The sequence below is a fragment of the Aspergillus flavus genome, chromosome 6 (genome assembly GCF_009017415.1).
Source record: "Aspergillus flavus chromosome 6, complete sequence".
Taxonomy (NCBI): Eukaryota; Fungi; Ascomycota; class Eurotiomycetes; order Eurotiales; family Aspergillaceae; genus Aspergillus; species Aspergillus flavus.
In genome coordinates, this window is record NC_092410.1 from 2,962,143 (window position 1) to 2,986,071 (window position 23,929).

The 23,929-nt window shown below is 48.8% G+C and overlaps 10 protein-coding genes across 10 annotated transcripts; 4 read left to right on the forward strand and 6 right to left on the reverse strand.

The window, feature by feature from the left end:
• The first annotated feature begins 76 nt into the window (after positions 1–76).
• F9C07_1802727 (WD repeat protein) lies at positions 77–2,840 on the forward strand. The gene is made up of 6 exons (XM_071508399.1): positions 77–426; positions 496–603; positions 670–1,016; positions 1,075–1,413; positions 1,467–2,238; positions 2,296–2,840. The coding sequence occupies exons 1-6, from the start codon at positions 201–203 to the stop codon at positions 2,523–2,525; spliced, it is 2,022 nt and encodes a 673-aa protein (XP_071367941.1). The 5' UTR covers positions 77–200; the 3' UTR covers positions 2,526–2,840.
• Positions 2,841–2,991: 151 nt separating this feature from the next.
• On the reverse strand, positions 2,992–3,440 carry F9C07_11848 (uncharacterized protein; the record flags this gene model as incomplete). Its single annotated transcript, XM_071507711.1, has 3 exons — positions 2,992–3,162; positions 3,236–3,294; positions 3,356–3,440. The coding sequence occupies 3 exons, from the start codon at positions 3,438–3,440 to the stop codon at positions 2,992–2,994; spliced, it is 315 nt and encodes a 104-aa protein (XP_071367942.1).
• Positions 3,441–4,619: 1,179 nt separating this feature from the next.
• F9C07_11847 (uncharacterized protein) lies at positions 4,620–5,953 on the forward strand (the record flags this gene model as incomplete). Its single annotated transcript, XM_041293682.1, has 3 exons — positions 4,620–5,089; positions 5,148–5,758; positions 5,832–5,953. 3 exons carry the CDS (start codon positions 4,620–4,622, stop codon positions 5,951–5,953), a joined length of 1,203 nt encoding a protein of 400 aa, XP_041148851.1.
• A 272-nt stretch (positions 5,954–6,225) lies between these two features.
• Positions 6,226–8,669, reverse strand: F9C07_1802828 (kinase domain protein). The gene is made up of 2 exons (XM_041293693.2): positions 7,515–8,669; positions 6,226–7,443 (listed from the first exon to the last, which is right to left on the reverse strand). The coding sequence occupies exons 1-2, from the start codon at positions 8,182–8,184 to the stop codon at positions 6,674–6,676; spliced, it is 1,440 nt and encodes a 479-aa protein (XP_041148850.1). The 5' UTR covers positions 8,185–8,669; the 3' UTR covers positions 6,226–6,673.
• A 2,126-nt stretch (positions 8,670–10,795) lies between these two features.
• On the reverse strand, positions 10,796–14,679 carry F9C07_2170958 (uncharacterized protein). The gene is made up of 5 exons (XM_071509354.1): positions 13,489–14,679; positions 13,404–13,435; positions 11,730–13,350; positions 11,325–11,646; positions 10,796–11,142 (listed from the first exon to the last, which is right to left on the reverse strand). Exons 1-3 carry the CDS (start codon positions 14,502–14,504, stop codon positions 12,488–12,490), a joined length of 1,911 nt encoding a protein of 636 aa, XP_071367943.1. The 5' UTR covers positions 14,505–14,679; the 3' UTR covers positions 10,796–11,142; positions 11,325–11,646; positions 11,730–12,487.
• On the forward strand, positions 11,065–11,758 carry F9C07_11844 (sorting nexin SNX3-like protein; the record flags this gene model as incomplete). The annotated part of the gene is made up of 3 exons (XM_041293681.1): positions 11,065–11,142; positions 11,325–11,646; positions 11,730–11,758. The coding sequence occupies 3 exons, from the start codon at positions 11,065–11,067 to the stop codon at positions 11,756–11,758; spliced, it is 429 nt and encodes a 142-aa protein (XP_041148849.1).
• On the forward strand, positions 14,680–16,141 carry F9C07_2286543 (uncharacterized protein). Its single transcript, XM_041293680.2, has 2 exons — positions 14,680–15,224; positions 15,300–16,141. Exons 1-2 carry the CDS (start codon positions 15,163–15,165, stop codon positions 15,709–15,711), a joined length of 474 nt encoding a protein of 157 aa, XP_041148847.1. The 5' UTR covers positions 14,680–15,162; the 3' UTR covers positions 15,712–16,141.
• A 272-nt stretch (positions 16,142–16,413) lies between these two features.
• Positions 16,414–18,047, reverse strand: F9C07_11841 (uncharacterized protein; the record flags this gene model as incomplete). The annotated part of the gene is made up of 3 exons (XM_041293692.2): positions 16,414–16,716; positions 16,784–17,269; positions 17,331–18,047. 3 exons carry the CDS (start codon positions 18,045–18,047, stop codon positions 16,414–16,416), a joined length of 1,506 nt encoding a protein of 501 aa, XP_041148846.2.
• Positions 18,048–21,535: 3,488 nt separating this feature from the next.
• F9C07_11840 (uncharacterized protein) lies at positions 21,536–21,799 on the reverse strand (the record flags this gene model as incomplete). Its single annotated transcript, XM_041286756.2, has 1 exon — positions 21,536–21,799. The coding sequence occupies one exon, from the start codon at positions 21,797–21,799 to the stop codon at positions 21,536–21,538; it is 264 nt and encodes an 87-aa protein (XP_041148845.2).
• A 510-nt stretch (positions 21,800–22,309) lies between these two features.
• Positions 22,310–23,920, reverse strand: F9C07_2286546 (40S ribosomal protein eS4). Its single transcript, XM_041293691.2, has 4 exons — positions 23,776–23,920; positions 23,211–23,633; positions 22,756–23,050; positions 22,310–22,693 (listed from the first exon to the last, which is right to left on the reverse strand). The coding sequence occupies exons 1-4, from the start codon at positions 23,787–23,789 to the stop codon at positions 22,640–22,642; spliced, it is 786 nt and encodes a 261-aa protein (XP_041148844.1). The 5' UTR covers positions 23,790–23,920; the 3' UTR covers positions 22,310–22,639.
• Positions 23,921–23,929: the final 9 nt, after the last annotated feature.

Consider the following 23,929-nt stretch of genomic DNA (forward strand, 5'->3'; position numbering starts at 1 on the left):
AAGGAAAAGCGGAGACTGGCGCGGGATGACATAACCGTATCGATAAGACAATCCCATTCGGAGCCAAACTGCCAGTCAATTGACGCCCGTTGTCTATCCTCGTACTTACTATTGGAAGCTGCTCGAGTGTTTGATATGACCCCTGCGGCCAATCCTACCACCCACAGCCCAACCCTAACCCCTCCTAGTCTCCCCCAATTATGAGTTCCCCCGACCCCCATACCGCTAGTGGCGACCGTCCGCCGTCGAGGAATTCACCTGCTATATGGCATCCCGCCAGAGAATGGCTCGAAGAGGATGAAGAAGATGATATGGACGATGAACCTGAAACTGAAATTTCAGAATATCCAGAGGACGCATCACATCCGGATGAGGATAATTTCGACGACGAAGACGGCTTCTACGGCGTTAATCTGAATTATCTCGGTATTGTTGTTCCGCCATGTCCAGTTGGCCTTTAGATGCTAATACTTTGTCGGTGACCAACTACGGTAGAACCTGAAATACATCTAGGCAATATACATATTGAATTCTCTATGGACGAAGGAAATCCGGCACAGTCTGGAGAAGCGGCGGGTCAGGCCGGTGGCAGACACTCCCGAGGTATTTCAACCAAGCCTAACTTTCCATGCTTCTGAAATACAGTTTCTCACCACTTATTGCTAGCAGTCTCCGCTGCCCGATTGTTGAATTTACTGGCATCAAACGGCATGCGACATATCCTCCATTACAGCCGGGCTGGTGGGCAAATGGACGAAGATGAAGAAGATGAAGAGGAGGAGCTTGCCGGCTTCTTTGGATTTAGGAGACGAGCACGGCGAGGTGGGGGTGATCCGGCACCCCCAGTACCGAGTGAAGAAGGCGCGAAATTAATGGCTTCTGGCGACTTTGGAAGCAATTCCTATTACACTGATGAGTTGAAAAAGAGGAGGAAAAGTCTTGCAACGAGGACAATGTGGCGAGAACTAGGTATTGATCTGTCTGGTCCGAGGCAGGAGGTGCAGTCGATAACTCAAGTGAGTGTCTGGCCGTGTAGCATCAAATGCGGTCGATGTTGACGTTACGTCTATATAGGGCCTTATACCTGGCTCAGTTGCCGACAAGATCATTCACTTCGACTCAAGGTGCTACTCGGGGCAGTTCTCCGATGATGGCAACTTTTTCTTCTCCTGTTCGCAGGACTTCAGGGTTAGGATGTACGATACGTCTAACCCGTATGAATGGAAGTACTACAAAACTGTGGACTACCCTTTTGGCCAGTGGACTATCACCGATGCCACCCTGAGTCCAGATAACAGATTCTTGGCGTATACATCCATACGAAACCTTGTTTGTCTTGCTACCACAGACCCGCTTGATACCTCTGAGCCGTCGGTGTTGAACCTGTCATCCTCTAATGGAAGGCAATTTGGTGTATGTTCCTCTGTGTCCTATGTTCTCTTGCTATTCTAACCTGAGTATAATAGATCTGGTCGGTGCGGTTTTCAGGTGACGGCCGCGAAATCGTAGCAGGCACGTCGGATAACTCGGTTATTGTATACGACCTCGAAACCCGACAGTCAATCCTACGCCTTCGCAACCACGAGGATGATGTGAATGCGGTCTGCTTCGGTGACAAGTCTTCCCCTCACATTCTCTACTCTGGGTCCGATGATAGCACGCTACGAGTGTGGGACAGACGCTCAATGGGTGACGGACGTGAAGCCGGTGTGTTCATCGGACATACGGAAGGACTGACATACGTCGATAGCAAAGGTGATGGTCGATATGTGCTTTCCAATGGCAAGGACCAGAACATGAAGCTGTGGGATCTGAGAAAAATGATGACCACTGCGAAGTTCGATACAATCGACGCCCAGGATTACACCAGCGGCTTCGATTACAGGTTCGAGCCATACCCCGAAAACTACTACCAGTCGCACCCACATGATTGCTCTGTAGTGACATTCCGAGGCCATCGGGTCCTCAAAACTCTGATACGATGTCATTTCTCGCCCCCAGACAGCACGAACTCTAGATACGTGTACACTGGAAGTGCAGACGGCAAAGTTTATGTGTACAACTTGGATGCAACCCTTGCCGGAACAATCGATGTCGGTCAAGCGACAGTGGACACTCGACCGCAAGACCCCGACATGATGAACAGTGCGTATGATTTTAGTAGCCGCTCCGGCGACTTAGCCTGGCAAACGTGTGTCCGAGACGCGAGCTGGCATCCCAACGCCCCTGTAGTAGCTGGTAAGTCTGGTCCTGGTGAATCCGCGGAAATTCATGCAGTCTAACGATGATTGGTAGCAACGTCATGGAATGGTTGGGGCCTTTCAACCGGCACCTGCACAGTACATTCCTGGAATGGCGGCGCCGCCGAGGACGAGGGGACTCCACCAGTCTCCAGAAATTACGATTGCCGGCTGAAATCCGTGCGCGAATATGACCAGTTTAAGGAGACAGTCCACCACCTTCGAAGTCGACCCGTATATCGGCGGAGGTATGAAGATGACGAGTACGCGGGTGAAATATGGTGATCTACGAAATAGTATATTTTTGGTTAGAATGGTTTGCTTTTGGAACCGAAAATGCGAGCGAGCGCGGCCTTTTTTGTATATCAAGCTCAAGGTCGGGAATTATGAGATAGGAATCGGACTCCCACTCAGCAACAGCCATATCGAAGAATTAGATAAATCTCTCAAGTTATCCTCTCTGGATGCTTAATAGGATCAGGAAACGCTATTTATACAGAATCAAAGACATCGCTACAATATTTCATGCAGCAAAATCCACCTCCATCACGCACTGACGGCATGTCATCAAGTCAAAGATGAGTTAGGCACCTCCATGTCCCATCAATATATTTCGTTTTAACGCAGTAAGAGTAACGGGTATCGGATACAAGCATGGACGGATTCTCCCCCCTTTTCTTTATGCAGAATCCCATCCCCACATCAAGTTAAGGTAGTAGGTTATCGAGTGTTGATTAATGTTGTTCATAGCTTATGCGCCACCGACAAGGATGTTGTTGACGGGAATGTGTACTGAGGAAGCAATGTTAGTTCTCGATCGGTTCTCACCTGCAGCATGCCCCTGGGAGTCTGGATGTTTCTCCTGAGGATTAACTGCACATGCGACCGACTTACTTAATTTAATGAAGTAACCAATGGCACCCTGTATTGTAGTCAGAACCGATAATTTACAGACAAGGAGTTTATGGGTAGATGGGAGGTCGAGAGTTTCGTACCATGATAAGGAAGCCCATGCCGACGGCCTGGCTGATCTTGATGAATTCGCGCTTGTCGGCTGTATACCATTGAGTCAGTTTAGAGCCAGAGAATATCAGAGCGACTGTGGTGTGGCGTACGCTTGGTGCATCTGCGGACGAAGAGGGTTCCCTCACGGAGGAAGTCCTTGGGGATGTCGGCGAGCTCTTGGAGGGTTTCAGACATTGTGACGGAGAATTGATTGGAAGAGAAGGAAAGGAGTGAGGAAGGAAATAAAAGAGTAGTATGAAAGAGTCAAGGAAGTCGAGAGAAAAGAGAGAGAATTGGAGAATCGAAAAGAGGCGATCTGGACAAGAGATAATCGACAGATCATCCACACGCGCGCAACAGGAGAGTTGGCCTTCTGGGGTCCGGAAGTACAGTTGAGCCGCGTTCCGGGTCCAGCTCCACAACCGCAGCTCCTTCGAGATCCAAAGGCAAGCTCTCGCCTTCCCTTCTCTTCTTGCGCGCTCCACTCGGCACGTCCTTCTTCGGACACGTCTTATTGTTGCAAGGGATTGTTCACTTACCGACGGTTTCTGTCCAACCTCACATTTTCTCCCCAACTCTCTCTCACACCTTTCGCCGACTTCACTTTCTTCTCAACCCGTGCGCTGACGGCTTACGACTCAGGGGATACAAACTGGGCAAAGTCCCTCTGTACTTCCCGATCGCATCAGTGTTCTGCGGAATTGGCTAACTGACCTAAAGCTGACAGCGCTCTTCTGCTGATTTTCCTTTGCTCTCCTGTGTACTCCCGCTGGGAGGGTTATATCAGTTCTGTTCCCTAGCAAAAAGTGCGCTCGTCGCCTGAACTGTGGTAGCAGATATTAACACTCGGCGCCGCATCTCCTGTGGAATTACTCCAATCTTCATCTCTTTCCCTCTACTTTTTTTTTCACTGAAGAAAATCTTGCCATACTTATCTTACCTGTATTTGGAATCCTGAGACAAAAGTTCCGCTCTGTATCTCCGTTCCAGAGCTATCAGATTTACGGACTGGTGAAGACTTTGTTCATTTTTGAAGCTGTTGTCGCTTCGGATTGTACGTATTTTCGAGCCTTTTTTTCATCCTTTTGTCTGTCTATACTGCACTCGCCCCTGTTGCTTTTAAGAAGTTGCAAAAGTGGATTTTGGCATTTGCTACAAACATGACCCAGTGTTACTCCCTTGCTGCTTGGGAGACTCGTGCAGCGACCTTTCACTCTCAAGCGATGGCAACTTCCGTGCTAATTGACGGTCTATGTCTGCAGACATGTACTTCCATTGATTCAACGAATCTGAGAAAAGAAACAAAGGACTGTATATTTCACTATCCAAGCAATCAAAAATTTGCCTTGAGCTTCCGATTCCTATCTTAACGCCATGGCTACTGAAGATGATAACTTCGATATTGACATCTATGGTGATGGTGGTGGATATAACGCCAATGAACAAGGCGGAGAGGATGATATCAAGCATGATGACACCGAGCTCATCCTAGACGCTCCAGAGCAGCCTCAGAATGGCGGCCCTGCCCATGGCGATGGCGCTGCAGACACCAACGCGCAGCAGGGGCATGCCCAAGGTACAGCGCCCAATGGAGAACATGTAACACAATCAAATCCGCAACAGCAAGCGGCAACAGAGACGCCAGCTCCTCCCCAGGGCGTAAAGCGCAAAGAGCACGATGACCGTCCATCGGACCCAGATGCCACACCTGCCCTGCTTATCTCCGATCTGTACTGGTGGACCACTGATGATGATATCCGTGGTTGGGTCCGCGAGGCCGACTGCGAGGATGAACTTAAGGACGTAACGTTCAGCGAGCACAAGGTGAATGGCAAGAGTAAAGGGTAAGCAATTTTGGCTGAGTTGTTGGGCTGTAGTGTGCTAAATGATATACGCAACCAGGCAAGCTTTTATTGAATTCACTACGCTTCAGGCTGCGACTGCCACCAAACACAAGCTCGAATCTTCCGGTACGACAGGACGGAAGTACTCTGTTAACTATACCAACCCCCAACCAAACCCTTTCCGCACACTTCCGAAGGATGCACCTATGCGAAAGGATAACCAGGCTCGGTCGATGTCTGGAGGCTTCAACTCGCCTGCGCAGAACATGAACTTTGGAATGAACAACATGGGTGGTGGTGGCGGTGGCTTCCGTGGCGGCCGCGGCGGTTTCAACTCCCGGGGTGGCATGAATAATAACATGGGAGGTTTCAACAACCGGAACTTCCAGAACCCAATGGGCTTCCAAAACCCGATGGCTGGAGGCTTCGGCGGGAATCCGATGGGAGGTATGCAAAACTATGGCGGCTTCAATAACCGCGGAGGCATGATGGGCGGCATGCGCGGTGGCCCCGGGGGCATGCGCGGCGGCCGTGGAGGGGGCGGCATGGGAGGTCCCAACATGATGGGCATGCCGAATATGAACCCAATGGGTGGTATGGGCATGAACCCGATGTCTGGTGGAATGAACCCGATGATGGGCGGCATGGGAGGAAACATGGCTATGCAAGGTATGTCTCGTTGCGAGTGATATAATCTCCACCCGGTCATGTAGACACGTTCTGACCACGGCTGTTTCGCTAGGTAAAGGCGGTTTCCAAGGCCCCAACCCGGCTTTCAATCAAAACTTCTTCCCTCCTAACCAAGGGGTTGGAGGTGATGGATCATGGAACCCTCATGGCGCAAAGCGCAGCCGACAAGAGTAGAAGACTCTCTTGACACGCTTGCATAATTTATGGTTTGTCCCTGGCGATATCTGGGCATTGAGGAATCGTTCTTTTTCTGTACCACATGTTTTACCATCTAAGTTTCCTATCATTCATCCGCCTTGGGTTTGTTTTCATATTGCTTGTTCTTCTAACGGTTTAACGGGAAATTGGTCTGTTACTTTCACGCGGGTTTTCAGCTCTTCTTATGGTGTATTAGACAAATGGAATGTTCTTTCTTGCACGTTTTGAGCTGGTTTAACATGATATGCTTCATTCACTACCTGTTGCTACTCAGGTTGACAACTGTATGACTATTAACGTTTGCTGCTTTGAATACCTTCTACTGTTGAGATTTTATTGACAATTTGTACTACAATGAAGCATATCCCGTATGTACTTAGGGAGACATCATAATGACCATATTTTAGTATAATCTCCTCCCCTACACCAAAAACAACAAAAGCAACAGGAGCAAGGAAAAGAGTACCGTCAAATGGAACACCAAGATGAACATAACTCCACCTATTCAGATAATGAACTCTACACCACCACCACCACTCTAGGAAACAAAACCCGACGCGCAGGCACCCCGTCACTACACACCCTCTCTAACTGTCCCTCTGTATACCTCATTCCGAAAAGATTTCCATTTTGTACATAGAAAAGAATAAAAATAAAAAAAAAAACATACAACAGCCGGAATCCACTAGGTCTTATCTACCCCATCTGCGAACTCCGTTCGAAATCAGGTAATACCCATTCAACCATCCACCTCGACTGTAGGACCTCTCTCGCTGTTGGTCGTTCTTCAGGTCGGAATGTCAACATTCGGCGCATCAGATCTAGAAAAGCAGCCGTTTCCTCCCCGTCAAACTCGCCCATCCCAAACTTTCGTCGATACTTCTGCACACCTTCCTCAAATGCTCCGTCAATCGACGACCACACATACCGACCATCCTTTGGAACTCCATCATCATCAAAATATAGATCTCGCTTTCCCCAACTCTCGAACCACTCCAGAGGCAGAGATCCCAACACATCAATCTGCTGACAGATAACCTCATCCACTGATGTGTATTCACTGCTAAAAATGGCCTTCATACCGATAATCTCCCAAATCGCCGTAGCCAAGCTCCAGATATCTGCAGAATAAGAGAGAGAAGTCTGTATTTCGAACCAAGCGTCTGGAGGTCGTGCTGCTAGCGGTGTATGGCAATCTTTTCCCAAACGAGGTTCTAAATCTGGGTTAAATGTCTCGCCGAAATCACTTAGAAGTATCTGTGCGTCAGAGAGGGAGAATTCCTCTGCATCTTTTCCTAGATATAGCGGTAGGACTGCTTTTGCTGGGATGTTGGGTGGAAGCGGCTTCCCGTTGCGGTGTGTGATAGGAACTGTTTCTGGGTGTCCGTATTCTTCGTATAGCTGTTTGATTGAAAGGTGGTTGAGACTTGATGGGAGTTTGACTAATATATTGCCAAGATGGATATCTAATTAAGGAACAGTGTTGATATTAGCTGGGGCAAAATTTGGACTATTGATAATTCCAGTGTGCACAAACCTCCATGGACAATACCTCGTGAATGCATATAGGCAATAGCTAGCGTGAGACCACCTACTAGAGCCCGCGCTACTTCTGCAGGAAACAAGTGACTAAAAGACACTTCTTTGAGATTACATCGTGCAGGAGTCATTGTGTAGCAAGAATGGTTTCCGTTGGGACCATTCAGCTCAAATCCGTCCAATAATGCAGGGATAAAATTAGACCCTGGATATGGTGATGGGGGAGAAAGAGCTCGGAGAATGTTGGCCTCGCGGAAGGTTGAGTCTGCTATGCAGACTTTAACAGCAACATACTGTTCCAGGCGAGTATCGTGAGCAAGCCAAACAGTCGAGTAACCTCCGAAACCTAGTTTGTCTACAATGTGGTATCGTCCCTGGAGCATATCCCCGATCGTGATGGGGTGATAGCCACCGGGCTTGTATTTTTCAAGGGACTCGGTGCCGTCGATCCAATTGTACTCGTAGTGACGGGTCCTTGTATCTTCATTGCGTGACAGTGCTGTGGATGAATAAGAGGAGGTCAAGCTCGGCTGGCTGAGCCTCAAGTTGAGCTTCCGTAGATGACAGCCACGAGGCGAGCCTGGCGGTAAGATTGACCACTGAGGGAAAAACAGTGAAGAGAACCTAAAATGAATCGGTGTAGCTACTCTTCTGGGGCAACGCGCCATGGTAGAATCGGGATGGTTATTCTTTTGCTGTCAATCAAAGCACCCGAAAGGGGCGGAAGTACACAAACCCATTCGGCCAGGTGCCCCAGCTTCACTTATCTGAATATCGAACTCTACACCAGTGAGCAACATCCTGGCAGTTAAGATATAAACTAAATAGCCAAGAATTGGATGTTATAATAATCCAGAACAAGAACCAGGAAATAGAAGAAGAACAGTCTTATTAGATATATGTCCTAATTCTGATACCGCCTCGCATTATACCAGTTTCCTACAATTACTCATGAAAGATCTATAGAACACTTTGCAATCTTGCTGCTTAGTCTCACTATATCACTTTCCGCAATCATTGTATTATTTCCTGTCTGAATATTAGATAGTAAATACATTACCACACTGATAATCTACTATAAGTATATACACTGTGTAGCCATCTCAAAATAAGGTACGTTATCACAGGGTTGACTGGATAAACTTGAAGTATAGAGCAATCATATGACCTAATATGACAGTGGAACAGAACAACGATGCGCCCCCAACTATATATTGGGAAATAGAGGAAGGGGAACTGTCTTGTTCGATATATGTCCTAATCTTGATACCGTCTCGAACACGTGGTAGGATCTAGATAGGTATGTGAGGGAGGTGCTCAGCTCAGAATACGCCGGTTTGTTCTAGGATTTACTCTTCGTAGATAGATAGATATGGAGTCAGAATAGTACTGGACTTTCAATGGTTAACATCATGCCCGTCACAAATATCCTGGCAGCATGCGTCTATGCCCTTCAAAACATCGTCCATTGAGCGGCATTATCCCTTCCAGTAAAATAACTTCACCAAGTACTAACATATCCACTCCCGGGTATTTTTTCCCATAGCAAAAAGATCCTCTACCCTTCTCGTTAAGTTCCCGATGTCAAGAGCAAGAGTCTTCGCCAATTCCTAGTAAGGCTTTTCACTCGGCTCTATTTCAAAGAGTTGAGCAGAATGCAAAGAGATCTGTTTTGATATAGGGTTCACTTCCAGGTCGATAACTACACCATTCGTAGCATACTGTTGCCGCTTCCCCGTCGGTATCGGAGCCAGCAAAGTCGATGAACTTTGTGTGACCTGACTGATCCAGAAGAAGATTATAGCAGCTAACATCTGCATGGGTAATATTCTTACTCTGTATATAGCGTAAACCCTCTGCGGCCTCTCGGGCCCAACGGAGCTCTGTTTGTATTTCTGTCTTTTCCATACTCTGAATCTTCCGGCGTAGATATTTGCCTCGTTCTAGGATTATACCATGTCCTGTAATTTGTTCTGGCTTGGCAATTCAAGGATGATTGTCCAGCAGTTCGTAAGCGCCCCGCCCCTTACAGCAAATTAATCAGAGGAAATAAGCTTGATCTACGCCGTACGTCGATTCTTTTGCTTGTTCTCACAGAACCTTGTATACATGAAACCCGTCTTCTTTTTTTTCTTTGGTTAAAAACAGACAAGCGAAAAGGAAAATTAATCAATGATTTCAGTGAGAGAATGGGTACATATGATGATTGGATCCGCCTTCAGGACGACGCCCACAGAGTTATGAACGAAAGACAGGACGGGCAGAACATGAGGGATTGGTGTGCCCGTTCCCTGGAATTTTGGAAACGGTTTGATGATTCTATGTTAACGGCTCAGATGTGGATCACAACGCTGGATGAGGATGTGCAAAGGGAACTGACGCGTGCGCCTCAGCCTCAAACGCTGTCAGAGGCAATGGAAATGGCCGTCCGTTTCGCAGGTATATTATCGCGCGAGAAGGAGCATGAGACCGATAAGGAACGTGGTCGAAAGCGCGCCGACAGGAGAAACCCTACGCTCACAGAGCAAACTGCTACACGGAAACGCAAACGCCAACGCTCCTCCACGGGCCCGTCGTTTTCAAAGATCCGTCGGCACCGAAGACAGCGCCCAGAAGGGCCGCGATAGGAGAAAAGAAAAGCGATTCAAACTGTAAGTGAAGTGTATAGGACGAGGGAGATCGGGAATGCTCAGGATTCTAAGGAAGAGTGTACGCATTGGGATTGGAATAAAACGAATTGCTTTGGGGCTCTGAATCCCCTGCTCCATCGGAATCTATATAGGGCGTTGAGGCGGCGGGGTGATGGTTCAGCGGCCTGAGGCAACTGCCGTGACACTCTGAAGCCTGAAACGAGGTTCAACAATATAAAGAGATGATCGAAGCATTTGGCATAACATCATAGCACAACCTTTTCCCAACTAGTCTTCGATTAATCAACTGCAGCACACGTAAACACAGTTCTCAGAAAGACACCATCTACATGGCTGATCCACTCTCCATTGCCTAATGTAAGGATCGGCTTCTTTTACTCCACCTTCAATGACAAGTCCAAGCGAAGTTGTTCTGGTATACTGTGCTTATTCTTACTGCAATTTTCTACACAACCCAAAGATAGCGGAAGTTGGTTTATTATTATGGGACACAGATTCCGGGATAAACTTGAAGTATAGGCAGTCACCTGACCCAACATGACAGCGGAACGGAACAACGATGCGCCCCCAACGACGGACGTAACCATACGCCAAGAATACGACGTTAAGAGCATGAAATCAGTTATCAGTGCCCCCGTCGTCGTCATACCGAAATTCCCTCTTTTGACAGAAATCCACCAGCCATCCTCTGCGTCTTTCGCTTCCCGGCCTCCGAACGAGCCATCGCAACCCATATCAAAACCACCACGAAGCCTCCAAAAGCCGAACTTCCCCCGGTCAAGGACAGAAAACCCGAGCATCCACCCCTCGTCGTCCGGCGGCTGAAGCTTCCCCGCGGTCTCTCCTCCCCACCTTTTTCAACATCTCGTTTCGCAAACAGGTTGTATCCCCGTCACAATGCAAGCCGTCCCGGAGTCGCGACAGCAGACCTTTGAGGAAATCTACGGTCCTCCGGAGAATTTCCTCGAGATTGAGGTATGTTTCTTTCTCTTCTATCACTATCAAGCAAAATCCGGGAAGAAAACACACAAGTCGTATCACTTAGATTCAATTCGGCCCTGTCGCGCGACATACACCCCCTCCCCCCACCCAACCCCAATGTCATACATAGACCTCCCATGCCAATCTCCCCAAACCAATTAACCAAAATTATCCAGGTCCGAAACCCCCAGACCCACGGCACATCCCGGAACATGTACACCTCGTACGAAATCGTCTGTCGCACCAACATCCCCGCATTCAAGCTCAAGCACTCCGTCGTGCGCCGCCGCTACTCCGACTTTGAATACTTCCGCGATATCCTGGAGCGCGAGAGCACGAGGGTGACTATCCCGCCGCTGCCCGGGAAGGTGTTTACGAATCGGTTCAGTGACGATGTCATCGAGCACCGCAGGGAGGGGTTGCAGCGGTTCTTGCAGATTGTTGCCGGTCATCCGCTTTTGCAAACAGGGAGTAAGGTTTTGGCGAGCTTTATACAGGGTTTGTTTCCTCTCTCTTTTTCTTTCTATTTTTCCTTTTGGTTCTATGGGTGATGTGGATTTACTGACTGATGTGTGGTGTAGATCCGAACTGGGACCGCAATGCTTGGTAGAGTTGGGTTGGTTTGTGGGGTGGATCGTCATTGACATGAGGGTCTTGCTTCAGCTGTGTTGTTTTCATGCCTTCTTTTTTTTTTTCTTTTACCTATTCTTCTTCAATTCCAGGCGGATGTGTTAATTTATGGCCGGTGGCCTGCGGTTACGCCCGTACTGTGATTTTCCTTCCCTTCTTGTCTTTGGTGCATCTCTTACGGTTACCTTGTCTGTCTGTCTTGGCGGAATTTCCACGCAAAATAGCGTTCATGTTGATGCTCGATTCTTGTTTTCTAAAGGCGAACATGGCATCTAATATCTAGTTCAGTTCCCATTTGTGATTCTGTAGGTTATGACGGTTTAGACAAAGATCATTGTTGGTGGCTTGCCGGGTATTTTTTTGGTGTACATGGTATCAATTGTATGTGAGTAGTCAAAAGGATAGACCTGAAATAAGAAACGGGGCTGGGGGATGAAGGTCAAAAGGGTGGGTTCGTTTTTGTTTTTTAATCCGCTTGTGCTTGTGCCGTTACCACCGGTAGTAAGCATTACTGAGCCACATACGGCATAGCATGCAGGGAACCTGTCACCGGAAGTGGGTTTGTAGATAATAGGTATCATGCCGCGAAGTAGATAGCCGAAAGATTTTACATGAAAGACATTAAGGAAACCTTGGGATGCACCTGCCTCATAGCTGAGATCATGTTAGCAAAAGGGAGTGTGTGAGAAAGCTTCAAGTTGCTTCGCAGTCATGCCAATTCATCCCAAACCATTGGGGCAAGAGTATTATCTGCCCAAGATGGGTCCACACCTGTTGGGTTGGTAGCATTTTCATCCAACGGGAAGGAAAACACGCCTGTTGAAGGGGCTCCTGCCATGCTTTCGAGAGGGAGGCCCGGTGGTGGAGCTGGAGGAGAGAGTGCAGGATCAATGGGTCCTAATGCGGACTGCTCAGAGTTATCTGACTTGCCATTTTGACTGCCGGGAAGTTGTTTGGTAGGTTGCAAGTTCCGCTTGCTACTGGATGCCCGGTCTTTTCCGTCTTTGAGACCGGACTCCTCGGATTGATTGAACGAATTACCGCTGACAGAACCGCCGTCACGGTACGCGTGCGGGAATTTGGTCCTAAACCGGTCCCGCAGATCGGTTGCTCTACGATGACCGAGGTTCAGCCGCTTGTCCTGTTGAATTAGTGTCCACTGGAAACCATGCACCGCATAGCCTTTCAGCAGAGCTTCATCTTCAGCGACAGTGAATGGGCGCCGAGACCGACGGCGGGACTTCATGGTGAAATGTGGCTCCGGGATGCCAAGAGATGCTAAGGTAGACTTGGATTTGCTAGACAGAGTAGGCCCAGTTTTTGTCGAGGCTTGTTTGGCCTGAGAAATCGAGCTTTTAGGCTCGGATTCCTCGGTCGGGGTACCGCTAGAAGACAAGGACTCCTGGGAGCTACCAGCTGAAATCCCTCCAGGCGGCGTCTCTGAGACAGGCCATGGGTGTGGAAGACGAATCTTCCCCGGAGCGCCGTCGGTACCCTCTGTCTCGGCCCGTGAGAGTGCATCCGCCAGGGTATCACGAAGTTTCTTCGTAGCCTCATTTGGGTCGGCAGCACTTCGAAGGATTAGAAGGCAGAGCCAGGGAATACAATAACAACAGTGACCTACCGATAAGCCCAGGGACAGCAGACGCGAAATCTAGTCTCCTGTTAGTCCACACTTTCTCAGCAGGGTCACGGCCGGTGCCGTACCTATCCTTCAGGTTTGAAGCACTCCGCTTGTTGAACTTGAGCTCTGGTTGCGCCAAGATCGCGGTCCAGTTGCCAATCCCACACTTGACCACGCCGCGCAACAGTGCAGTTGTTTCCTCCTCTGTCCATTTACGAAGGTTCTTGCGGGAGCGCCCTCTTGTCTTTGGGGACAGCGGCTCTTTCTCTTCCGCACGGGGTTGGGCCTCTTTGTCATTTTGCAAATCGCCTTTCTCGTGTCCTATCTGATCAACGCTCGCATCCTCGAAAAGGCCACTTTCTACATTAGCCTGCACGCCATCCACAGTGTTCTCACCCACAGGAGAATCCAGAATCTCATGGATCCTGCCCTCTATCCTCTCCACACTTTGACTCTCAACAATTGTGTTGGCAGTCAACAGCGCGGGTTCCACAAAGGAAGTACCTCGTGAGGGTTTGGTCAGCAGCTGCGTGATGGAACCGGCTTCGATCGGAGGGAGAAGAGCGGCATTGGGTGGAGGTTCGTTAAGGCCATTAAGAATAGCAAAAGGCCCGAATGGTGGCGGTCGTGGTTCCTTGTGCGCCTGCGGAATTGGCAGCTGTAAATGTTCCCCAAAGGAATCCGCCTGGACCTCCAACCTTCGGCGCTTGCGAGCATGAGAGTCATCGTCGAATGAGGAATAAGGGAATCGCTCCAGAGCACGGAGATTGACAAATTCCGGGAGGATAGGCTTGGGAGGAGGCTGCAAGCTTGAGACCGCATCTACTGTATGGTCATTTTTCTTTGCGCGCGCCGCGTTGACGCTCTCTGTGAGCCCACCGGAGTCGTTGCGGCCAGGCAGCACTCCAGTTGAATTGTTGGTTTTAGGGATAGAATTTGGCTCTCGAACTCCACTTGCATTCGGTTCAAGCGGCGAGGGGATGCTTAGGATGCGGGAGGAGACTGGTTGGCGGAGAGGTGCAATGCGGAGGCTTTGCAGTTGGGGTAATTCGCGGGTGAGGGATTCATCGAAAGACCGGGCAAAGGTGCCGTTGGAGTCCATTGTTTGCACTCAAACCATCGGGAGATAGTAGTTGAGGGATCATTCAGTATTAGTCAGCCCTATAGAAACACTAGGGTTGATCACACAGGCCATTTTGCCTCAGTAACTTGTACATGCCCAGCTGGAGTTGGAGTTGATGATAATAAATATGATGACGACGACCGAGTGTAATTATATGAGATTTGACTTATCGCCCCGTATTCCCGAACCAGAATCAATCCTGGATGGCACGTGCACGGCTGACTGAGCATTGGCCCCCACGCCTGATGGAGCCAGGATTGCCTAAACAGGAAGTTTAATTTGCCATGGAACCTCCGGCAATGGTTGCGGAAACCACCCATGTTAATCCCTGTGAATACTTCCACCTTTCCTCTTGGAAACTGTGCAGCTGCAGTTTAGTCTGGGAACTAGTCTGCTTAAGCTTTCCCATACCATTGGGTCCTTGTCCATATTGGCCAGCTGTGCCAACCCACCTTTTCTTTGTTCTCTCCCTCCGTATAAATACCTTCCATATCACTTTCCTTCATAACAAGCAACCGTTCCCTTCTCAATACACTGAGCATACATATCATCATTAACGCCGAGAACACTGATATAAATAAAACTTTTATTCACTTTTGATACATATAAAAAAGAAAACCACATCAATACCGTCACGATGAGTGTTGAGGTTCCCTTGTGGCCGCACTTTCTTTTCAGGGTCTTTGAGCCTTTATCATGGTACGCACAGCAAAAGAAAAGCATTTTACAGCTATAAATATGACAATAAAGACCTCCAAATAACCATATCCACAGCTTCGGCGGCTACATCTTCCCCCTCCTAGACCTTAACAAGTTCATCGTGGACTCAACACCAAACGTCCCACCGCCCGAGACCATCCATCCAAGCAGCGTCGTCCTAGCCGGCCAACTAGGAAACATATACGCTGTCCTTGGCCTCCTAAGCTTCCTCATCCACCACAACACCACCGACCCCAAAGTCTTCCGTAACTACATCCTCGCCTACGTCTTCAGCGACATCAACCATCTCTACGCAACCTACCGCGGCGTGGGCTGGGACGCCTTCGTCGACCCCTGGGCGTGGCAGAACCTCCTCACCTGGGGCAACATTGGCATGACGGTTTTTATGCTCGTGAACCGCATCCTGTTCCTCCTTGGTGTTTTCGGAAATGCCAAGGTATCTGAGACCCATCGGAAGAGGAGCTGAGTCGGCGCAGCATAGCCGACGAGGACGACGCAATCTGACTGTGTGGGTGAGGAACCGCTGGGGTGCGGAGATCAAGGCTGCGCTTTTGCTCGGCTTGGTTATTCTCTCGTGTGTTAGTTGGGGACTGGGCCTTTCTTGGGTGGTCTAGATGTTGGTGAAGGAGGGTCTAACTTGGCTATTTTTGATGTATGGGTTAGATCATGTGCTTGTGGATTGTGTCGTTGTTAATATGGCGAGGTGCGTGTCTGTTGCTGCCTTGTATATGTTGACCAGGCGCGTTGGGTGAGTTCAATTGATTTTCCGATAGAAGGCTTTTGTCCTTTGCGATCCCAGCACTGGTTGTTGGGATAATGATTACAAGAATAGTTGATCCGGGCTTGTTACATATTCTCTGACATGGGGACATTTCTCCAATTAACGAATATTTAACGTGTGCATGAAATACATATTCAGGGCAAAAGAAATGCTTCACAAACTAACAGATAACTCGCTGAGCAAGGAAAATGGTTGCAATACGAACCGAATATGCAGAACTAAACCCTACATGAACCATGAAATCCGGCGCCAATTTATTAAAAAAAATTCCGTAAAACCCCAACATGCTCAATGCGAAGATCGTGTGACATGTACGATTCATATCCTCAAGCTTCTCGATTATATGGAAGAAATAGATACTGTGTGTCCGGCACAGGTGGGCTCAATTCAGCGCATAGCGTTGCGCATTCGCTGGAACATCTGGAGCAAGGCCGGCTGCCCTTGCTGTTGGTACTCTCTAATATGGGGGATGAGACAGGGGATGCCGGGCGATGACTGGAACTGTTGTCGGTAGGCGGCGTAGTTCTGATAAGGCACGGTGAGGAAGAGCAAGTCGGGAGGGACGATCGGGTTCAGAGCCATTGCGCCAGCGGTACCGTTATTGCTGAAGACGGAATCGGTGATGCTATATTTCCGCAGTCCGTTAATGAGGGCGGAGAACGAGTGGTAGTTCCGAATGACAAGGAGGGCCTAGAAACAGCTCAGTCAGCCACAATTGACGCCGGTTGGGCTCAGTAAGGGAGATGTCCACTCGTACCTGTACACAGTCTTGGATATACGGGATCATGTCCGGCAGCGCAGTGCAGCATTCCCACACTTCGATGCTGAGCGACTCCCACTTGGTCAGTAATTTCGTTACCACTGGATCCTCCGCCATGATTTGCTGCGGCGTGAGTGCGGAGAAGCTGCGCTCGTCGGCGTTCGTTAGGGTGCGAGCGAAATCTGCAGCGGATGTTGATCCTGTCAAGTCTTCGTAGAGGGAGAAGTCGATATCAAAGGGTTGGATCCAGTTCATCGTCCGAGCGTGCACATATTGCCGTTCAAAGCGGACTCGCAGGACAGATAGTACCTTCAATATTGATGTCAGACTGGGCGGGAGCTCTTTGAACAGACCTTGAATCGGATCCGCTATGAATTCGAAGCCAGGTGTGGCACTCGGTAGCTCATAGTTTCCTCCCGATTGCAGGGCGAGCAAGCAATGAAGCAAGGCGCGGTGGGCAAATGGGCTTCGATTTCGAAGATGCTTCATAGTCACGTTAGCTATCTATTGCGACGATCAAGCACAAGGGAGCCGGGCCACTTACTTGTTCAACTTTGGTGTATCTCACAATCTCCTCGGGGAAGGTATTGAAGTAATTCAACAGATGGATGTACAGTGCGGTATGCTGTTGTAAAAACCATTCGACAGCGATCGCAGGATAACCCAAGGAGTAGCGGACCAGCTCTTCGAAGGGGATGCGAGTGAAATGCAAGTGGCTTTCAGCATCAATTGCATCCGCAATCGCAGCGGGATCCAAGTCCCGGTTCACTTGGGAAGGGAACCAACTCCAAGCGACGAGTGATGGGGTGTTGGTTTTGCACCGGCGAATGATCTCCTCGACCTTTTGAATAAATGACAGGTTGGCAATATAAGCTCTCTCCTTCGGTTGGACTAGTGTGAGTAGGAAACTGTCCACGGCCGAGGCATTTCGACTCTGCAGGGAGGAACGAGGCAGGTTCTCGTCTCGATAGAGACCATACTGGATCACTCGTTTGATATCCTCAACGTCAAAAGCCCACAGCACGGTGGTTGCTTCATCTTCCCACCATCGGTATGTCACGAAGAATGGAGGTATCTCCGCACTTGACTGGAACAGAGATGGGTAGCTCGACTGTACCGACATCGACGTCGCACTCATCGACTCATCCATCGCACGAAGGCGTGGAACCCCAGTCATGCCACCAGTCTCTGGCAGCGAAAAGAAGGCCTGAGGCGGTGACTGATGGAAGCCTACCACTGTATCCTGATTCGGGATAGACATCTCAGCAAAATGACAAACGAAAGTTCCCACAGTGGACCGACTATTAGGCAGCTAAGTAGCGTCCATACCTTCTTATCCGTGCTTTAATTACTTTAGTTGGGCCGTCACGGCGTACAAACAGCTAAGCGACTTCCGAAACGAGGCGCCTGTTTCCGCCACCCAACTGAGACCTAGAGGAATTGAGCGGATACTGAAGGCGTACGAGTATATGCTGGACCAGCTGGGGCACAACCCGGCGTGATATGGAACAGGGAGACAACAAGACTATAATATAGGTATGGCAATAGTAGAATTGGAGAACGTCCAGAAACGGGTCAAGAGTCAAGAGAGCCCATGCAGGCCGATTGAATCCTCTTAGGTAGATACCGAGGGGATATCTGGAACAGACAGACAGTAGTGGGAAATGAGGGTCCGGGCACTTGGCCTTTTATTGCACCAGTCCGGAGTATTCGCCTGCGTCTTCTTCCTTGTCCGTTTTTTTATTTATTATTTTTTCTTGCTTTACCTGGCCTAAAATGTCTTATCTTCCCCAATCCCAACAGCAGATTCTGCAGTCTTGCCACGTTCAACTCACGAGGAAACTAGAAGGACCTAATGCTTGTAGTGGCTTTCACATCTCAGCATGACGGGAAGTGGCGCATCATTAAATCAAAAGAAACGAAGGGGGCTGATCTGTTCCAAACCGCTGGGTCTCCCGAAATCCAGGTTAGGCCCAGAAACGGGGATTGGCCATAGAGGGCTAACAAAATTAAAGAAGCCTGAATGTAAGGAAAGTCTGGAGCTGCGAAGTGGGCCGGGTCGATCAATCAATCGTCATCGTCAAGAGGCAATATATGTAAAGCGTTTAACGATTACAACATAGCCCCTGAGACGCCTTTTATCCAGATCATGGTCTAAAAGGATTCCAGCAAGTTTCCAGCCACAGAAAGGGAAAAAAAAAGAATTGAATCAATACAAAAGATCACAGGGAAAAAAGGAACTCCGAAAAATAAAATCGAACAACGGAGAAAGAAGGAAAAGAAAAAAAAAAAGGAGGAAAAAGAAAATAAAAAGTAGAAAAAAAATCTCCACACGGGCAATAGAAAGTCACCATTTATCCATCATACTACTCCGAGAGTAGTAGCAAAGAAAAAAAATTAGACTGGTTCAGAAGGGTAATAGTAATAAAAGGGCACTAATAGAAGCCAACGGCGGCCATCCGTACAATTGGATTGCATTGAAGAGAAGCGGTCAGCAACATTGCATGGGGTCGAATAAGATGCATTAGCCATTCTTTTCTGGAAAATTCACCCGTAATGGATGTGGTTCAATCGTTCAGTCGACATGTAATGTTAAGCCGGAGCAACTAGTGACTGTAGCGGTGAAGTCGACTTTCTAGACGGAAAGCTCGGGATTTGACAGGGGAGGGCTGTTTGAGGCAACCTAAGAAACGGTCCAAACTAGTCATAATTCCCATGATAACAGCAATGATAGATGGGCACAGTAGCATCCATCCTGCCTTGAATTGGCCTGGATCGACCAGTAATTTAGATCGCCACTTTTCTCGCTTTCTCCCTCTCTCTCTCTCTCTGCTCCATGGCACCCTGCATGCGAATACACGCTAGAAACTGTCTATGGAGCATGGTGGAACAAAGGAACTGCTAGAGTCTAGCGGGCACTCCTGATCCAGTAACTAAAATAGTCGCTCGTCTCCTTCTTTTTCGTTCATTGCCCATGGGGCCATGTTTCTCTGCCTCATGAAGGATATCGCCGAAGCTCGGGGGCTATAAATGTCGATCCGATGCGGTTCTCCAACACGGCGCGACCTATGGGGCCAGGCGGCTTCTCCGTGGTACTCGCGCCCTGAGCCGTTATTCTTCCGAAGGGGGGAAATGAAAAGAAAAGATAAATTTCAAAGTGTAATTAGCGGACCGTTATGGCAAGGTCCACGAAAGGATTCATCATTGGGCATGAGAGCTGCTGTACTGGTACGTACGTACTCCGTAGTACGATGTTGTACTACGGAGTACCTGGTGGGGACATTGAAAAAAGAGCTCACGGCTGTAGCTGGCCGTCGAAAAATAACGGCCAGTCTATTATGCTGTGATCAACCGAACTCAACCCTAGCCAATAGTAGAATCCCCCATTGGTTGTTCTGGTCCGCATCTGCCGATGGGTTTCCAGGGTAGACGAAGTTGACCTGATAGATGTTGTTCCTGTGGCGTGGTGGAAATGAAGCGAGTCGGAGTTCCCGCTCAACGTGTATGGGCAATTGCCGTCATTGGAACAACGCTTCGTTTTTATTTTTATATTTTTCTTTCTAGATTTCTTTTGTGTGTCCCTGTTAAGACCCCCAGGTCAATACTAGAACGTGAGACTCAATCATCTTTCGGGAATCAAGGATGGTGCGCGTTGGCTTGCATGGACCGCTCCAAGGCTCTCTCCACATCGAACTACAGGTAGAAATTCACCGACCACACAGAGGATAATGGTGAACGCCCAGACAACAGGGAGAGCTGAAAAAAGAGAGAGGAGAAGGTAACTGCAATAAGACCCGCTCTGTGGGAAAGAATGAAAGCTGGTGTTCAATTTGCCCCAAGCTTGTGTAACAGTTTGTTTCCTTCTTTGATTTTGCCAGAAACAAAGGTGGTTGTTACAATCCGCTATTACATACAATGAAAAGCCGAGTCAGTGGCCTGCAGTAGTCTCGTGAGCTGTTCTCTTTTCGACACCCTCTCCAAAAACTAGTGCCACGTTCCTTGGATGGTTTTTACGGAGTTGCATTTGGAGAAAAGGCATGCTGGGGCTAAAATAGAAAAAGGAAAGAGGAAAGAGGAAAAAGCGAAAAGCCACAACAAAGGAAGAACACTTGTCAGTTAACGGACTTGCTTTTGCTTGCTGTAGTACATACATATATAACGTTTGCATTCGAAAGAAGGTGTGGCGTTGGGTCTAAGACGCTCATTCTCTCAAACAATAGTTTATTTATATGTTTGTTTTCTTTTTGACAGTCCCTGGTCCTTTCCTTGTACCTGTAGTCGTGAACTGAACGGCCCACACAAGAACAATAAAGTCTGCACTACTCTGTAACCAACCCAAGGTATACCCTATTGCAGCTTATATACCAGTGAGAATGATGCAGATTGGCTCGTCACTTGTGACGTGCATAGAAATATATCTCCCGATTCCTGTAGCGGCCCCGCGGTACATGAACTAAGTCAATTTTATTATCCATATGTGAGTACTCCATTTATCTCCTCCCGATAGTTGCGCATCTCAACATGGCAAGAGATCATCCGCATGCGTGACCACATCAGACCGCGAGTCACCCACCGAAAAAGGGGGGACAGACGAACTGTTCGGAAGGCACTGTAAAGTTAGGAACAGGGACCGTAGTACAGGATGCAAGGCCACTGCTGGTTCCCATCGTGGAATGACGAGATAGGAATTCCGTCATGTCGGTATCCATCTGGATAGTCCCGTCTAGATTTCAAACTCAATCCCCAAAATCAAGCTTCAAAGCGTTGCCTATCCCCCGATAGGGTAAAGTTCTCCTTTTTGTTCCTCCTTCGTTCAAAGGCCTCGATTTCCCCGTACCTCGATGCCCGCTGATGATTGGTTTCCGATCCTTCAATCACAACGGGGACGCTAAATGGAAGTAAGATCGGCTCCAACAATGACTTGTCACCTCCATCCAACGCACCCAAATCAAGGTTCAAGACCGTCGCATGGGCCTTGCGCTTTAGCCGGGTGATTCTTCTCTCCTGCTGCATGGCCAGCGCGCTTGCGTCGCTATGATAATGCCGAGGACCGGTCTCAACGGAGGGCACGGTGGGTGCCGCTACGGAAAAGGCGTTTAGGGCACAACTAGGACGGAAGAGGTGCATGACGGAGAAGGAAGGATCCGTATGACTCCTGCAGAGAATTTGACGTGTTCCACTCCCACTTGTGCCCCTTTCGTATAGATCCAGGTATCATTGCGACTCTACCCACTGTGGTGGGTGTAATGAACGGACACTGATTGGTGATACGGCCGTTCGCTCAGCTCATGTGTCCTTCTTTTATCTAATCAGTCCCGCTCAGATTGGAGATTGAGTTGGAGAGATTTACGTGTGAATCATGTCAATGTGAGAGGTAAAGTGGCGATCGACCAAACCAAATTCCGTTACCTAAAAGGTGTAGACATCGAACGGTGCGCGATGGGCCATTCCGTCACATTCGGACAATTCCTTGTGAGACCTTACAAGGAGGGTCAACATCATGGAAAGATAGAATCAGGGTTAAAAGACAGTGATATCTACTTTGAGCGAATACTGAAGGGGTATCAAATGTCAGGTCATTTTCAGAACAAGACTAATTAAGAGGTATCATATCAAACGAGACGTCAGTCCCTGTTTTGCTTGCTATGGCTTGACCCTACGGAACATGGAAATGGAAACTACCAAGCCCCAGTATGCGTCCTGTAGACAACTTTTTTTCTTCCTAGAAACGCATCATAGAATCATAACCGGCATCATACAGGTCCACAAAGCAAGACAAGAGGTCGTCTCTGGCGGATTTTTTCAAGTCTTTTGATTTTGCTGCAGCATCTAATGTCACCTACCAGGATACATTTAGTTGGCAATGGCGGCAGCACGGCGGCGGTCACGCTCCTCAGCGATGGAGAGCTATATGATGCGTTAGTATCTTACATCATATGACACACATATATAACGGATAGCAAACGTACCTTGACACCCTTGCCCTTGGGGAGGGAGATCCAGGGCTTGTCCTGGCCAATGACGAAAACGTTGGACTCACGGGTGGCGAAGGTGTTGTCAACAGCGTCCTTGACGTGGACAATGTTGAAACCTCCGTCGTGGCGCTCACGGTGAGTGACAACACCAACACGACCCATGTTACGACCACCGGTAACCATGATGACAACACCAGTGTCGAAGCGGGCGAAGTCAGTGATCTTGCCAGTGGCAACGTCAACCTTCACGGTGTCGTTGACCTTGATGGCAGGGTCGGGGTAGCGGATGCTATAATTACGGTGGTTAGCATATACAGTTCTACAGTTCGATCCTTACTGATCGCCAGCAAGTCGTAATATAATTTTGAAGTTCTTTCGTCCTCCGCCGATCAACCAAAGCTTGGTCCAACGACTGATGGACGCGGAACTTGTGGAGAGTATGCACTCACGTTCTCGCATCGTGCGTAACCAAGAATGGGATCCCGCCCTTGCCGAGCTGAACACGCTTGACCTTGCACAGCTTGTATTCGGCCTCCTCAGCCTGGATACGGTGGACGGTGAAACGGCCCTTGGTGTCGTAGATGAGACGGAAGTTCTCGCCGGTCTTCTCGATGCCGATGACGTCCATGAAACCAGCGGGGAAGGTAGGGTCAGTGCGGACCTTGCCGTCGACCTGGATGAGACGCTGCATCATGATGGCCTTAACCTCACGACCGTTCAGGGCGTACTTGAGACGGTTACGGATGAAAACGATGAGGGGAAGGCAGTCGCGGAGCTTGTGAGGACCGGGGGAGGCCTTGGGAGCATAGGTTCCGGACATTTTGTCCAGGAGCCAGTGCGAAGGCGCACTAAGGCGCTTCTGGTGCTTGGTACTGTAGACATCGCTGTCAGTATCGAGTTCTTTCGATTCTGCTATCCAACGGTGGCCATTGGCCCCCTTGAATAAACGTAGATTTTTCCAGGGGTGGCGTGTTCATTGTAAATCTCAATGGGATATTGCAATGGTATACTCACGGTCCGCGAGGCATCTTGACTGCTTTGTCGACTTGAACCCGGTTAGTTGTCGAAGTGTCCGAAGGAGAAAAACCAGACGAAGCCGAAAGTTGTCGAGTGATATCCGATCCACTACGAAAACTCGCTTAGTGGAGTTTGTGCTTGTCCTAATCAG

Bases quoted from the DNA above. Each gene is read 5' to 3' on its own strand.
- F9C07_1802727 (XM_071508399.1), top strand. From the start codon at position 201: ATGAGTTCCCCCGACCCCCATACCGCTAGTGGCGACCGTCCGCCGTCG. The intron at 427-495 runs GTATTGTTGTTC...CAACTACGGTAG, and splicing joins CGTTAATCTGAATTATCTCG to AACCTGAAATACATCTAGGC. The intron at 2,239-2,295 runs GTAAGTCTGGTC...GATGATTGGTAG, and splicing joins CAACGCCCCTGTAGTAGCTG to CAACGTCATGGAATGGTTGG.
- F9C07_2286546 (XM_041293691.2), bottom strand. The intron at 23,051-23,210 runs GTGAGTGCATAC...CCGTAATTATAG, and splicing joins GTTACGCACGATGCGAGAAC to CATCCGCTACCCCGACCCTG. The intron at 22,694-22,755 runs GTACGTTTGCTA...CGCATCATATAG, and splicing joins CCAAGGGCAAGGGTGTCAAG to CTCTCCATCGCTGAGGAGCG.
- F9C07_2286543 (XM_041293680.2), top strand. From the start codon at position 15,163: ATGAGTGTTGAGGTTCCCTTGTGGCCGCACTTTCTTTTCAGGGTCTTT. The intron at 15,225-15,299 runs GTACGCACAGCA...CCATATCCACAG, and splicing joins GTCTTTGAGCCTTTATCATG to CTTCGGCGGCTACATCTTCC.
- F9C07_1802828 (XM_041293693.2), bottom strand. From the start codon at position 8,184: ATGGCGCGTTGCCCCAGAAGAGTAGCTACACCGATTCATTTTAGGTTC. The intron at 7,444-7,514 runs GTTTGTGCACAC...TTCCTTAATTAG, and splicing joins ACGAGGTATTGTCCATGGAG to ATATCCATCTTGGCAATATA.
- F9C07_2170958 (XM_071509354.1), bottom strand. From the start codon at position 14,504: ATGGACTCCAACGGCACCTTTGCCCGGTCTTTCGATGAATCCCTCACC. The intron at 13,436-13,488 runs TAGGTACGGCAC...CTAACAGGAGAC, and splicing joins AGTGCTTCAAACCTGAAGGA to TAGATTTCGCGTCTGCTGTC. The intron at 13,351-13,403 runs GGTAGGTCACTG...TAATCCTTCGAA, and splicing joins CTGCTGTCCCTGGGCTTATC to GTGCTGCCGACCCAAATGAG.